The sequence below is a fragment of the Misgurnus anguillicaudatus genome, chromosome 21, assembly GCF_027580225.2.
Source record: "Misgurnus anguillicaudatus chromosome 21, ASM2758022v2, whole genome shotgun sequence".
NCBI lineage: Eukaryota > Metazoa > Chordata > Actinopteri > Cypriniformes > Cobitidae > Misgurnus > Misgurnus anguillicaudatus.
Genome location: NC_073357.2, coordinates 37,584,721 through 37,598,945, shown reverse-complemented (window position 1 = coordinate 37,598,945; position 14,225 = coordinate 37,584,721). Strand labels below are relative to the sequence as shown.

General features: G+C 40.7%; 1 protein-coding gene across 4 annotated transcripts in view; it reads left to right on the top strand.

Moving 5' to 3' along the window:
• The window catches only part of adcy7 (adenylate cyclase 7), a 58,101-nt gene that overhangs the window by 34,646 nt on the left and 9,230 nt on the right, over positions 1–14,225 (top strand). For 2 of the 4 annotated variants that reach the window (XM_055205841.2, XM_055205850.2), the window contains exons 3-20: positions 126–332; positions 456–620; positions 1,046–1,195; positions 6,659–6,816; positions 7,530–7,641; positions 9,734–9,861; positions 9,991–10,149; positions 10,320–10,452; positions 10,550–10,738; positions 10,847–10,887; positions 11,202–11,261; positions 11,874–11,954; positions 12,042–12,111; positions 12,234–12,331; positions 12,508–12,592; positions 12,981–13,118; positions 13,224–13,304; positions 13,942–14,117. In XM_055205841.2, coding sequence (XP_055061816.2) covers positions 126–332; positions 456–620; positions 1,046–1,195; positions 6,659–6,816; positions 7,530–7,641; positions 9,734–9,861; positions 9,991–10,149; positions 10,320–10,452; positions 10,550–10,738; positions 10,847–10,887; positions 11,202–11,261; positions 11,874–11,954; positions 12,042–12,111; positions 12,234–12,331; positions 12,508–12,592; positions 12,981–13,118; positions 13,224–13,304; positions 13,942–14,117 — 2,231 coding nt within the window. The remainder of the gene's footprint in view (positions 1–125; positions 333–455; positions 621–1,045; positions 1,196–6,658; positions 6,817–7,529; positions 7,642–9,733; positions 9,862–9,990; positions 10,150–10,319; positions 10,453–10,549; positions 10,739–10,846; positions 10,888–11,201; positions 11,262–11,873; positions 11,955–12,041; positions 12,112–12,233; positions 12,332–12,507; positions 12,593–12,980; positions 13,119–13,223; positions 13,305–13,941; positions 14,118–14,225) is intronic. The other 2 variants (XM_055205858.2, XM_055205868.2) reach the window with 1 other exon arrangement.

Below are 14,225 nucleotides of genomic sequence, written 5' to 3'. Positions count from 1 at the left end.
GCACTTTAGTAAAGTTTTTAGGAAATATTGTTTGGCAATATACATGCACACAAGCTTCTCCTTCTAGGCCTTTGAGGTTGCTTATATGATATTTTACATCTTGCTTTTCTCTGTGTGTGTTTCAGAAAGTTCAGAATCATGGTCCACTTGTGGGTGTTTTGGGAGGAGCGTTGTGTTTGTTCCTGGCTATATTTCTGTTACTCTGTATAGAGACCCTCTCTCAGAGATGGAGAACTTTGCTTGGCCTTGCTGTGTGGGCCACACACCTCACATTGGGCTTTACCTTTATTTTCAGTAGAGACAAAATAAGCAAAATACCACCATGGGACCAGGTAAAGTGCAAATGCATGCTCACTTGGGTGACTGGCATATCACATTTTTACATAACTATATTACATAACACTTCTCTCTCTCATCCTCTTTCTATCTCTCCAATTCTTTTGCTGTATCTTCAGGTGCCCTTCTTCCTCTTCATCATCATTACAGTTTATACCATGTTGCCATTCCAGATGAGCTATGCTGTAACTCTGAGTATCATCTCGTCTCTATCTCACATCATTGTCCTATTAGTGCGCCTCACAGTGTTCCAGAAGGACCCCATATCACTCATAGCCAATCAGGTAAAAGCAAAAATAAATGAAGATTTAAGTTTGAAACAGTTTTATTTTAATTGTACGAAACCTCCCTACTGAAAAATCTAGCTAAAACCAGCATAAGCTGGTAGCTGGTTTAAGGTGGTTTATGCTGGTCCTCCCAGCCTGACAAAGCTGGTCATGCTAGTGGACCAGCTAGTATTCCAGCATGACCAGCTAAGTCCAGCTAGACCAACTTAAAATGTGACCAAAACACAGCTAGACCAGCTTGCTACACCAGCAAAACCAGCTAAAACCAAACTGGGGACCAGCTAAAACCAGCTCACCAGCTTATGCTGGTCTTAGCTGGATTTTTCTGTAGGGCTATTAGCAAACAAACTGAGAAGGATGTAACACTTCTATGTTGAAATGTTAATCTCTTTGTCTCCCTCTCTCTTTGTTTCACTCTCTAGATTTTGTCAAATGTAGTGGTGTTTGTTTGTGGAATTGTAGTTGGGGCATTTCATAAGGTTTTGATGGAGAAAGCGCTCAGACAGACATTTCAGGATACTCTCCGCTGCCTTGGCATTCGCATGAAACTGGAGATTGAGAAGAGACAACAGGTGCTTATACAACTTCACTTCTACACACATAACAGACACAGGAAAAGCATAGATTAGTGCAAAAAATATACACAATCCAAAACACATCACCCTTGATCTATGTAAATAAGTCTAGATTTCTGTTTTAATAACATGTGTAAGAGCAGGATTTTAGAGACTGTATTTTATAGGAACATTTTTAACATGGAACATTGGAACATTGAATGCTTTTGCATTGTCTATGTTTGCTTGGCAAAGGTAACATAAGCCCTTTTCACACAGACATTACAGAAAATGCATCCGGGATTTGTCCAAGATCGTTTGATTTTTGGTTCATTCACACTGCTAATGAATTTCCGGAATCTGTGTGTTCGTTCACACAGATACCGTAAAGATCCTGTAAAGACACGTGACGTTTTTAAAGTCCTGCACTTGGTATTTTTTTCGCGGGGTCTGAAGTTTGCTTATTATCCGTTATTTCTTTCCAGAAACCACTTGCGTGCATTTTTGTTTATAATAAGACTATAAAGGAGTGCGTGACGTGCTATTCTTTTATGCTGCTAAATGATCACCGCTTCGACACAGATAGTGACGAGCTCCGTGATCTCTGCTTCAGTCCACTTTGCTCATCATGAATGTGAATCTGCATGCAAATCCTTCATTTTAAAGAGTAACTAAACCCTAAACCAACATTTTTTAGTTAATGATCTGTAAGAAATGGGCTTCACAGTGCTGTTCATTGATTTGAGTAACTTTTTTGACATTTGGATATAAAGTGTTTTAATGCTACAATATATGGTGTAAAAACGTCTGAGTGCTGCCCTCTGAACGGTGGCTACTGTAGTTGAATTTTCCTATTGGATGTTGTGGTACTACGTGACGTAAGCGGTATGACGTGACGTTAGCAGGTCACAGAAAATTTTCTTCTTTAAATATATAAACAAACAAATGTAAATGTATATATCAAATGAAAGATCAGACCCTCTGCTTTCAAACAAAAAAAAAGTTTCATCCTACCTTCATTAGTTCTTTTTTTATTACCTCTCAAATATGGGTATAGGTTTCTTCAAAAACACCCAATTTTAAGCAAAAAGCTGAGATAAATCCATTTTTGTGAAGGACTTTTGATAGAGATCAGATGCAGAGCGATCTTTAAAACAGAGATCTTTCTCTTTCACGTGAGGCACTACTTCCGGGTTGTATAGACCAGTGGTTCTCAAACTGGGGGCCGCGAGATGGTGCCAGGGGGGCCCCAGTTTTATGACATTTCATAAAACACATTAATTTATCATGAATTCTGTGTAATTAAACCTAAAAAAAATAAGGCTACTAACCAACAGCACTACTTTGTATACTTTAATATGTTTTGTCTTATTAAAGGTTACGTTTTAGAACTAATTTGTTATAAAAAAATTTGGGGGGCCGCGAAGGAATGCACCATATACAAGGGGTGTCACGGTTCGAATAAACCGGATTGTGAAAAATAATAGAGAACCCAAATGCAGAAGATATAAGAAAATATAACTATGATTTATTTACAAATAAACTTAAACACCCACGAGGGGGTAAAAACATAAGGGAACAAAAACACTGTGCTGGAACACAAATCAAACAGAACACGAGAAAACTCGGATTGGAAAACTGGTGAACATCAACACAGAATTTACAACAACGCACGCACACCACACAGAGAACACAAGGGCATTATAAAGACACCACATCAATGGGGAACAGGTGAACATAATTAATCACTTAAGACATGATTACATAAGGGAGTAGGGTAAAAGTGACAAGACACTGGGAATACGTGTTACACATACATGATGTGAATACACACGTATTCCCACATAAAACAATGCTGCCCTGGTCCTGCCCTCTGGATAATAACCAAGGTCAGGCAAGACCATGACAGCCACAAAACACTGGGACCACGTGTCACACAGATAAGATGTGAACACACGTGTTCCCACGTACACACACTGCTGCCCTGACCTTGCCCACAGAACATAGACCTGATCTACACTAAGGTCTGGCAAGATCACGACAGCAACAAGACACCGGGAACATGTGGCAGCCACACACAGAATGTGATCCCACATGTCCCCACACAGAACATGATACTGCCACGGTCCTGTCAGATGCACTCAGACCTACATCTAGCACGGATGTCTGACAGGACCATGACAGTACCCCCTTCTCTAAAGACGGATACAAGACGTCACAAACAAAAACAAACAAAAACATTAAACACGAGGAACGAAAGACTGAACAACAGAAGACAACCATGACAACATTACAACAAACAACAAAGGTAAACAGACATACGTGACAAACGGGTTGGGGTGATGTAACAAAAACAATATATGATGAAGGGGTGGTGGGGCAAAAACAGGGGAAACAAAATGTCCATGGGGAACCTGAGTCTTAACGTCCTGTGGCTGAAAAGCCGACTGGTGACGTGTCCCCGGCTGCGCCGGCGTGTGACGTGTCTCTGGCTGCGCCGGCGTGTGACGATTCTCCGGCTGCACCGGCGTGTGACGAGTCTCCGGCTGCGCCGGCGGGTGACGTGTCCTTGACTGCGCCGGCGGATGACGGGTCTCCGGCTGCACCGGCGGATGACGTGTCTCCGGCTGCACCGGCGGATGACGTGTCTCCGGCTGCACCGGCGGATGACGTGTCTCCGGCTGCACCGGCGGATGACGTGTCTCCGGCTGCACCGGCGGATGACGGGTCTCCGGCTGCACCGGCGGATGACGGGTCTCCGGCTGCACCGGCGGATGACGGGTCTCCGGCTGCACCGGCGGATGACGGGTCTCCGGCTGCACCGGCGGATGACGGGTCTCCGGCTGCGCCGGTTCCGAGGCCCTCTTCGTCCTTCTCCTCCTCCCCCTCGACGCAGGGAGCGCAGGTCCGAGACTGGCCCCGGGAGTAGTCTCTAGCATCGGAGGGACGGGATTCGACATCCCCATCCTGATGGACCCGGTCATTATGACTCTCTCGTTGGACTGAGTCTGGCGGGATCCAACCGATCCGGTCGGTCGCCGCCTGGCATTACCTTCGGGCCCGCATACGAGTGAGTCATAACACTCGTACCCCGACTCGTATGCGGGGCGGGATCTCCTTCCCCGTATCGCCAGGCGGCTGCCAGCAAACATCCCTGCTGGGTTCAGTTGGGTGTGTGCGTTATGTCACGGTTCGTATAAACCGGATTGTGAAAAATAATAGAGAACCCAAATGCAGAAGATGTAAGAAAATATAACTATGATTTATTTAAAAAACTTAAACACCCACGAGAGGGTAAAAACATAAGGGAACAAAAACACTGTGCTGGAACACAAATCGAACAGAACACGAGAAAACTCGGATTGGAAAACTGGTGAACATCAACACAGAATATACAACAACGCACGCACACCACACAGAGAACACAAGGGCATTATAAAGACACCACATCAATGGGGAACAGGTGAACATAATTAATCACTTAAGACATGATTACATAAGGGAGTAGGGTAAAAGTGACAAGACACTGGGAATACGTGTTACACATACATGATGTGAATACACACGTATTCCCACATAAAACAATGCTGCCCTGGTCCTGCCCTCTGGATAATAACCAAGGTCAGGCAAGACCATGACAGCCACAAAACACTGGGAACACGTGTCACACAGATATGATGTGAACACACGTGTTCCCACGTACACACACTGCTGCCCTGACCTTGCCCACAGAACATAGACCTGATCTACACTAAGGTCTGGCAAGATCACGACAGCAACAAGACACCGGGAACATGTGGCAGCCACACACAGAATGTGACCCCACATGTCCCCACACAGAACATGATACTGCCACGGTCCTGTCAGATGCACTCAGACCTACATCTAGCACGGATGTCTGACAGGACCATGACAAGGGGGGCCGCACGCTAAAAAAGTTTGAGAACCACTGGTATAGACCATTTCAAAAGATGTAAACAACACTGGTCCAGAAACACTACCTGTTACAGTTTGTGACAGTTTTTTTTATTTCACATATATTATTATCTTTAAGATGTTTGTTTAACTTCAGGTAATTCAGGTTTATATGTTTTGTTGGTTTATTTTATCTCAACGTTTATCTAGTGTTAAAAAAATGAAACAGGAAGTGCTTCTGGACCAGTGTTGTTTACATCTTTTGAAATGGTCTATAAGTAGCGGAAGTAATAGATAATAGCGGTATTGCGAAAAGCCGGAAATTCTCATCATTGGCAGGGAAGCATTTTCTCTTAATTGACGAGTTATCTCGTCAATGGCGGCGAAAGAGTTAAAGAGGTGAACCATAACTTCATTGTTGCGATGACATACGTGTCCTCACTATGGCACACCCCTTACGGCATGGTTTCTGAGTCTTGTTCACACAGAGGGCTTTCCGGGAATGTTATGGGAATCTTACTAGGTCCTTTTCCAAGAGCGATCCCAGAACATTTACGGGACCTGCTTGCGTTCACACAGAAGGCTGTCTCCCAATTTTACGGGTATTTTTTGGGACCAAAGTGCTGTGTGAATGAGGTTATACAGTACTGTTATGATACGCCTAGACTCTGAAATACTCTGCCAGTGTGCTAAATATAATTTTTTTATCTGTTTTAAATCTGTTTTACAATTGTGCTTTAGTGTTTTTAGTTATCTGTTTCTAAGTTCTATTTAATGGTGCTACATATTGTAAATAAAATTTCCATTGCCTTTTAACCTTCAAGCCTTTCTTTACTTTTATCCAAGTCTTCAACATTTTAGTTTTGACTTCACAAACCTTACATATCTAAATAATTCTACATGTCACCTTTGGCTTCAGTTTTTGTGTCCACTGTTTGACAGCTGAAGGTTACATTAGAGATTGAAATAAGTGTGTGCCGTCAAAATAATTTCTAATTAAAAATCAGTTGGCATTTTTTTAATGAGTGATAATTTATTATTTCTTATAGTTTCTTTAAGGACACTGAAACTTTGCAAAGATAGAGTTTAATGGCAGAATGTTCACCTCTTTGACAGTGTGTTTGAGAATAGCCAAGAAATATGTACCAGATAGATCAAATGATAAAAAAGAATCCCCAATAGAACCTCAAAAACAGTGACCTAATGCTGACCCCCCCCCAAAAAGTTTATATACTGTACAAGCGTCCTTGGAAAACACAGTAAAGAAAATACAGACAGTGCTCTGTTCTTGTAAATGATTTGATCTGTTAGTTTCCCATTTCACCTTCACATCCAAATCACATAGCCCAGGGACACTCAATCTGTTACATTTTAACAACAGCAGAAACCGATACTGTATTGGACACTCCAGATGAGCGATTGTATAAGATTGCTGTAAGTATGGATATGTTAAATGTACAAAGCAGTGCATAGCAGAAGAAATGAAACAGTAAATTAAATGTCTGATATCAGGGATTTCATCTTAAAATAAAATAAAATTGTATTTGTGTATTTGGTGTTCCCTAGGAAAACCTGTTACAGTCAGTGCTTCCTGTGTACATCTCCATGAAAATGAAACTGGCCATAATGGAGCGTTGCAAATGCAAAGACAAAGAGGAACAGCAACGTATGGTGCGGGACAATAACTTTCACAGTCTCTATGTGAAGAGACATGAAAACGTCAGGTAACAAACATACTGTACGCATGCAATCAATCCAGTGCGGCCTTTATGTAAGCCTTAAGCCGTTTGTGTGTAATTCAGTGTCTCTGATTTCACCCTTCCTTATGAAACTCTTAATATTCCTGATATTAAATGAATGGTCAGTCTGTATGCTTATCATGCGGCCGCTCTCCTGATTAATTTCCCACTGACCCCAAGAGTAGAAATGGGGGGGGGGGGGGTGACAAAGACGGTCAGTTCTCAGGCATATTTAGATAGATGGCTTGTTCGACTCCCTTTACAGCTGCTCCGATAAAGCACAGACGCACTCGCCTGTATGTGTGTGAGCAAACAATGGAGAGCTGTTCACCTGGCGGGATTCATACGGTCTGCTGTCTTTCTGAACTTGCTCATTAGAAGGGTGATGACATGCATTGTGAGTGTGTGTTTGATCTTTTAGTGTGCACTGAGGACAGGTTGAGTCGTAAAGGTTAATTTTCATGAGACCCTTTTATGAAGTTTTTCTTCCTATCTGGGTGTTCAGACAGCTGTTACACTGAGCTGCTGCTGTTTAACACATGCAGTGTTATTTAAAAACTCATTTAAAAGAAATCAAATCATAAATCTCTGCTATGCTTATCTGACCTGATTTGAGCATATGACATTTTTTCCATAGTTCAAAAATGAGCTTGATTAACAAACACATGTATTTTTGTCTTTCTTTTCTCACGTTCTAGTATTCTGTATGCTGATATTGTGGGTTTCACACGTTTGGCCAGTGACTGTTCTCCTAAAGAGCTTGTAATCATGCTGAATGAACTTTTTGGAAAGTTTGACCAGATTGCAAAAGTAAGTATAATTGTAAACTTAAAGTTGGTTTTTGATTTGTTATTTGTCATTCATCAGGGTTTCCCGCAGAACATTTGTTAGTTAAGGTGGTAGGGTTGGGTGGGTGTATTTTTCTGGGGGGCGGGCGTACGCGTAATGATGAAAATTAAAATATTTTTATTTAAAACAATCAAATAAGACTTAATTTTAAAGAAACTATCACAGAAAATTAACACATACTAGATTATTAATGAATTAATTTTTTTTACCTCTAACGGGAATAGCTGCGTGATGAAGTGAAACTAAAGGGTTAATAAACACAAACTAAAGCAGATGTTAAAGAATGTCTGACGAACGATGATAAATAGCGCAAAAATTGTAAAAACTGATTATTTCCCACTATAATTACATTATCTTAAAGGAGTGTAACTACTGTAGCATGTAAATAATGCACATAAATAACATAAGCAAGAGCACACAACAATTATATCTAATCAACAGGCATGTGAAACCTAGCTAGCAGGTTGCTCAAACAACAAAATCACCAGCTAACTTACATTAAATTTGCAAGAACTATAGATTAATACAATAACAGGCTTAAATAAACCCAAAACATAAGTCCACTTACATTTCTCACAGACACGTGTTTTATTAACTGGCTATACTCCAGATATGAGCACCACGTCTTTATCTCATTTCGGCCCTGTGGTATTCTCCGAGATTTTATCAACTGGCTAGTTATCCTCCAGACAGTGACGGTCCGGACCACGTCTTTATCATTTCGGCCGTGTGGTGTGTGTGCCCGCTCGGGGTGTGAAGCGCGTCCACGCTATTCTCCGAGATGCACTAGACGGCCTTTTGTGCAGCATTTTATTTTTATTTTTTTGACAACCTAGTTTGTTTGTTTGTTTGTTTGTTTGTTTGTTTTATTATTTATATAGCACACATAATACAACAGAAGTTGCCCAAGGTGCTTCACAAACGACAAGCTAAAACACTTAAAAAAAACATAGATACAAACAAAGGAATAGTCCATTTTCTTAAAAGAAAAATCCAGATAATTTACTCACCACCATGTCATCCGGGATGTTGGTGTCTTTCTTTGTTCAGTCGAGAGGAAGTTGTGTTTTTTGGGGAAAGCAGTGCAGGATTGTTTTCATTTTAATGGACTTTAATAGACACCAACAATTGATACTTAACTCAACACTGAACAATTTTTTCAACGGAGTTTCAAAGGACTATAAACGATCCCAAACGAGGCATAAGGGTCTTTTCTAGCAAAACGATTTTCATTTTTGACAATAGAAATAACAAATATACACTTTCTCGTCTAGATCCGGTCCAGCGCGACCTCACGTAAATGCGTAGTGACGTAGGGAGGTCACGTGTTACATATATAAAACGCACATTTGCGGACAATTTTAAACAATAAACTGACACAAAGACAATAATTAGTATCATTCCACATACAACAACGTAGGAACGGTCCTCTTTCAGCACACTTATAAACACTGGGGTGGAGTTTCGCGTTCATTCTCTGTGACCTCTTGACGTCATGACGTATTGCGTGAGGTCACGCTGACGCTTTCAGGACCGGATATAGACGAGAAATTGTGGTTTAAAAGTGTATATTTGTTATTTTTATTGTCAAAAATGACAATCGTTTTGCTAGATAAGACCCTTATGCCTCGTTTGGGATTGTTTATAGTCCTTTGAAACTCCGTTGAAAAAAAATGTTAAGTGTTGAGTTAAGTATTAATTGTTGGTGTCTATTAAAGTCCATAAAAATGAGAAAAATCCTGCAATGTTTTCCTCGGGGAACGTAATTTCTTCTCGACTGAGCAGGGAGGGACATCGGCATTTTGGATGGCATGGTGGTGGGTAGATTGTCTGGCTTTTTCTTTTAAGAAAATGGACTATTCCTTTAAGGCGGTAGAGTTTCCCAACTTAGGCGGGCCGGCCGAACTGCAAAGTGCTGCAGGAAACCCTGTGTTCATTCATTAATTTGTTTTCATAATTCAGTTGATCAGTCAGTTTGAAAACTAAAATTGATGAATTGGTAAATTAGATTGATAACTTCTGCTGTAAATTCATTGTGTGTTTTTGCCTGCAGGAGAATGAGTGTATGCGAATAAAAATTCTTGGTGACTGTTATTACTGTGTGTCTGGCCTACCCGTTTCTCTGCCAAAACATGCCAAAAATTGTGTAAAAATGGGCCTGGATATGTGTGAAGCCATAAAGTAAGTTTATATACTTACAGACACACACACACAATACTAGAAACACGTGTAGGTTCACATTATCATAACTATAGTGTTTGCAAGACAAAGACTGAAATAACATAAGGTTTGTCTAATCCTCGTCTACAGGCAGGTGCGGGATGCAACAGGTGTGGATATAAACATGCGAGTAGGTGTGCACTCTGGAAATGTCCTATGTGGTGTGATCGGCCTACGCAAGTGGCAGTTTGATGTGTGGTCACATGATGTCACCTTAGCCAATCATATGGAGTCTGGGGGGTTGCCAGGGTATGCACATTTAAATCATAAAATTCTTTGATTTAACCAATGCAGGACATATCAGTTTTTTTAGTTTTGAGGTACTTAAGTCACTACTTTATAACATTTAGCTTTGATCCAAAGCGACTTTTTTGTGTTAATTTGTATTTATTGCATTTATTTATTGGCTTTTCCCCCAGCCGAGTTCACATCACAGAGGCGACTCTGAAGCACTTAAACAAAACGTATGATGTGGAAGAGGGGAATGGTCACCTAAGAGACCCCTACCTTAAAGAGCTCAACATCAAGACTTATCTGGTCATTGACCCACGGGTAAGAATTTGCGCTTGCACATTACTATTTCCTGCCATATACTCTATATGTGTACACACGCGTGGGTTGATATGTTAATTGATATGTGTGTGTTTAGTCAAAAGAATCATCACTGATGGCTCCCAGTGTTGCTAAGCCTCGTGGGAGCGAAGGCCTGAAGATGCGGGCTTCTGTGCGTATGACGCGCTTCCTAGAGTCATGGGGAGCCGTCAAACCGTTCGCTCACCTGCAGAGCAGAGAGGAATTCAGCACAGATGCCTTAGTCAATGGCAAGGGTCGCTGCAAGGTCAGATAAATACATGCATTCAAAATAAGGGAGTTGATGAAGGTGTGCAGGATACAACTCTGTGATTCAGCATGTGACAAAGATGCTCACATTTGTGTCTGTCCTTAGGACATCCCTCTTAGGTCAGTATCGCCAAAAATTGCAGAGAGGTAAGCAGTATTTCTGTGATGTTTCAATCTCTCTCCCTGTGTGTGTGTGTTTATTTAGCTACACTCTGAAGATATCCAGGGTTGTCCTTAGTTGAAAATTTGTCTTCATGAAGTATATAATGTCCCCTAGGTAAATTTGTGTGAAGAATAATTTAATTTAACATTGAAGTCCGTACGCAGACGGCTCCGGGCCAGAGCTGCATCGGATCCGCTGACTTTAGCCCGGATACAATGCAGATCTGGCCCGGAGTCAAGAGTCTGGTTTTGCAAGAAGTGATTTTAAAGTTATCTTTCTCACTGTTGCTCTCTGACAGCTTGGATGAATCTCTTGAGGAGCCCTTCTCTTTACCTGTTGCTCCTTTGAGCACACATAAGTGAGTGTAGACATAAAGACTAAGCCAGCTCTCTGTGACCCGTAGTTTCAACACTAACAATGCAGTTTCTAATTGAGGCGCTGCGACTGGTGACACAGTTAGCGTTACCATAGCTGCACTCTCTCAGTATTACTCAGAGTTCATTTCTATTTTCACAAGATATCTATGAACTCTCGGCTTTGACACGTGTGTGTTTCTGCTTGCAAGAGAGAAAGGAAACAGCGATTTTCCTTCCTGAGCCGTGTTGAGACACATTGCAAAGGGGCTCTTGCAATGTCTCCTGTGGGGTTTAAGCTAACACACAGCATCCTGCCTGCTACAGCCCTCACACACACGCATAAAAACACAGAAGCTCTCAGCAAAACTACAATATTTCCCTTTTTCCTTTTTATACAAATGCTTTAGATCTCTAAAGCATTACTTATAAAAATATTCCCCCAAGCGTATGTGCAGGCTGCACTACAGGTCACTCAATAACAGCATGACAACAGCTACGTTCTTCTTATTTCACGTGCCCACGTCTTGATATCACTATACAGTATGGATCTCAATGTTTTAAGTGCATTATTTTATAAATGTAAACAACTCTAAGATCAGTACTGTTTTCTTTAGGAATAAATCTCAGAAGACTAAGTTTGACGAAGAACTTCATGACAAGATGGCCACCACCATCAATGATCTGAGTTCCAGCAAGTTAGTCTTTAAAAACAAATATCATTACAGAGTCTTGTTTGGTTAAGGTTGCACATTTATTTTTTTACTGCATGTGCTTGTGTGCAGGCAGTGGGTAAAGTCTGAAGAGATCTCCGGCCTCACACTGTGGTTTACGAAAAGAGATCTAGAAAAGCAGGTGAGTTATAATAATCATAATAATAACACTTTTATTCTAGCCAATATGATGATGTTTTCACTGTTAAAGATATTAAGAAAATCAATTATATGAATTTTAAAGTGTGTGTGTGACTCTCTCAGTACAGGACAATAGAGATGCCAAGCTTTAAATACTACATCGGCTGTGTCACCTTCATCTTCATCTGTATCTTCATCATCCAGATGTTGGTTACCCAGCAGTAAGTGCCATAAACACAAGCAAAAGCTCACAAGGAAATTACAAGGAGACTTTGGTGTTGACCTTGTACTGATAATCTACAATCAATTACCATGAGAATATTTGACACTTGCTCTCTCTTTCTCTCTCTCTCTCTCTCTCTCTCTTTCTCTTTCTCTATCTGTTTCATTCTGTCAGACGTAAAGAGCTGGGGCTGGCATTTGCAGTGTTGGCGTGTGTTCTACTTTTGATTCTGTGCATCTGTTTTGCAGGTCATATTCAGGTTAGACCACCACTGCCTTCCTTTGTTTAAACACATACACACACATTCAGTTGTTATGGTTTATTTGTGGTTGTCTGGCACAATTAGGTTCCCCCTATTGTTTCCTAGAGGTTAGAGCATATGGTGTCTTCTTAGCTGTGTATTTTGATGTCATGTGGGGAATGACATACAAAGACAAAGGCACTTATTCAGAACTGTAAAATAACTAAAAACACATTGACATTTGCTATAGTGTCATTCACAAACCTACATATACTGTGAGAGAGCAAGACAGACACACACATTGCTCTTTCCTGTCTTAGGCCTTTGTTGGCAACGGTTGCCTTTTTCTAAAACATTCCAACCTTCTTTTTTATTAAGTGATATTTCCTATTTGTTTGTCTCTCAGAGGATGTTTCCAGAAAAGCTGAAGTCATGTACGTGGCTGTCAGCTTTATCAAAAGCAGTGGTTAAGAGACCTTTTGTGCGCCTCCCATTGGTAACGTTTGCCACTGTAGTCATAGTCATCCTCGCCATCTTTAACTTGGTAATTTCCCAATTTTCTTTCAATTTAAATCAATTTTAAAAGTGTACCTGTTGTTAGATGTATAAATCTAAAAGTTCATCAGTTAAACTGTTCACTAATCCACAGTGCTATACGGATACAAGGGATGTATGTCGTTTGGTGACAAATAACGGCACCATTACTGTAGATCATTTTTCGTATTTGCCTGTAAGTAGCAAACATATACACAACATTCTTTAAAGGCACATTCCACTTGTTTTGAAAATATGCTCATTTTCCTGCTCCCTTACAGTTAAACACTTGATTCTTACCGTTTTGGAATCCATTCAGCTGATCTCCGGGTCTGGCACTAGCACTTTTAGCATAGCTTAGCACAATCCATTGAATTTGATTAGACCATTAGCATTGCGCTAAAAATAACCAAAGAGTTTTGATATTTTTCCTATTTAAAACTTGACTCTTCTGTAGTTACATCATATACTTAGACTGACAGAAAATTAAAAGCTGCGATTTTCTAGGCAGATATGGTTAGGAACTACTCTGCCTAGAAAATCGCAACTTTTAATTTTCCGTCGGTCTTAGTACACGATGTAACTCAAGGGTCAAGTTCATTAGCGCAATGCTAATGGTCTAATCAGATTCAATGGATTGTGCTAAGCTATGCTAAATGTGCCAGCGCGAGACTCAGAGATCAGCTGAATGGATTTTAAAACAGTAAGAATCAAATGTTTAACTCTAGGGGAGCTGGAAAATGAGCATATTTTCAAAAAAGTGGAATGTCCCTTTAATGAGTCTTAGTTTAAAGTGCATCAGTAGATATTGATACATGTTCTTTTCTTTCCAGTACTCGGTGTACAGTTGTATACTAACGTTGATCGCCTGTGGGGTATTTTTGAGAGTGAGCTTTGAGCTCAAAGTGGCCTTCTTCTTCATCGTCTCTACTGTTTACTACATCATCATTATCCACTCTCATGCTATACTCTTCAATTACTTCAGATGTTCCCTCTCCAACATCACTTGGTAATGGTTGGTTTAATCAAAGTGACCCATGTTGCATTTATTACATCAACATTCCCCCGGGAACAACCTGATCATGGGCAAAATATTACAACTTTTCGGTTACCATCT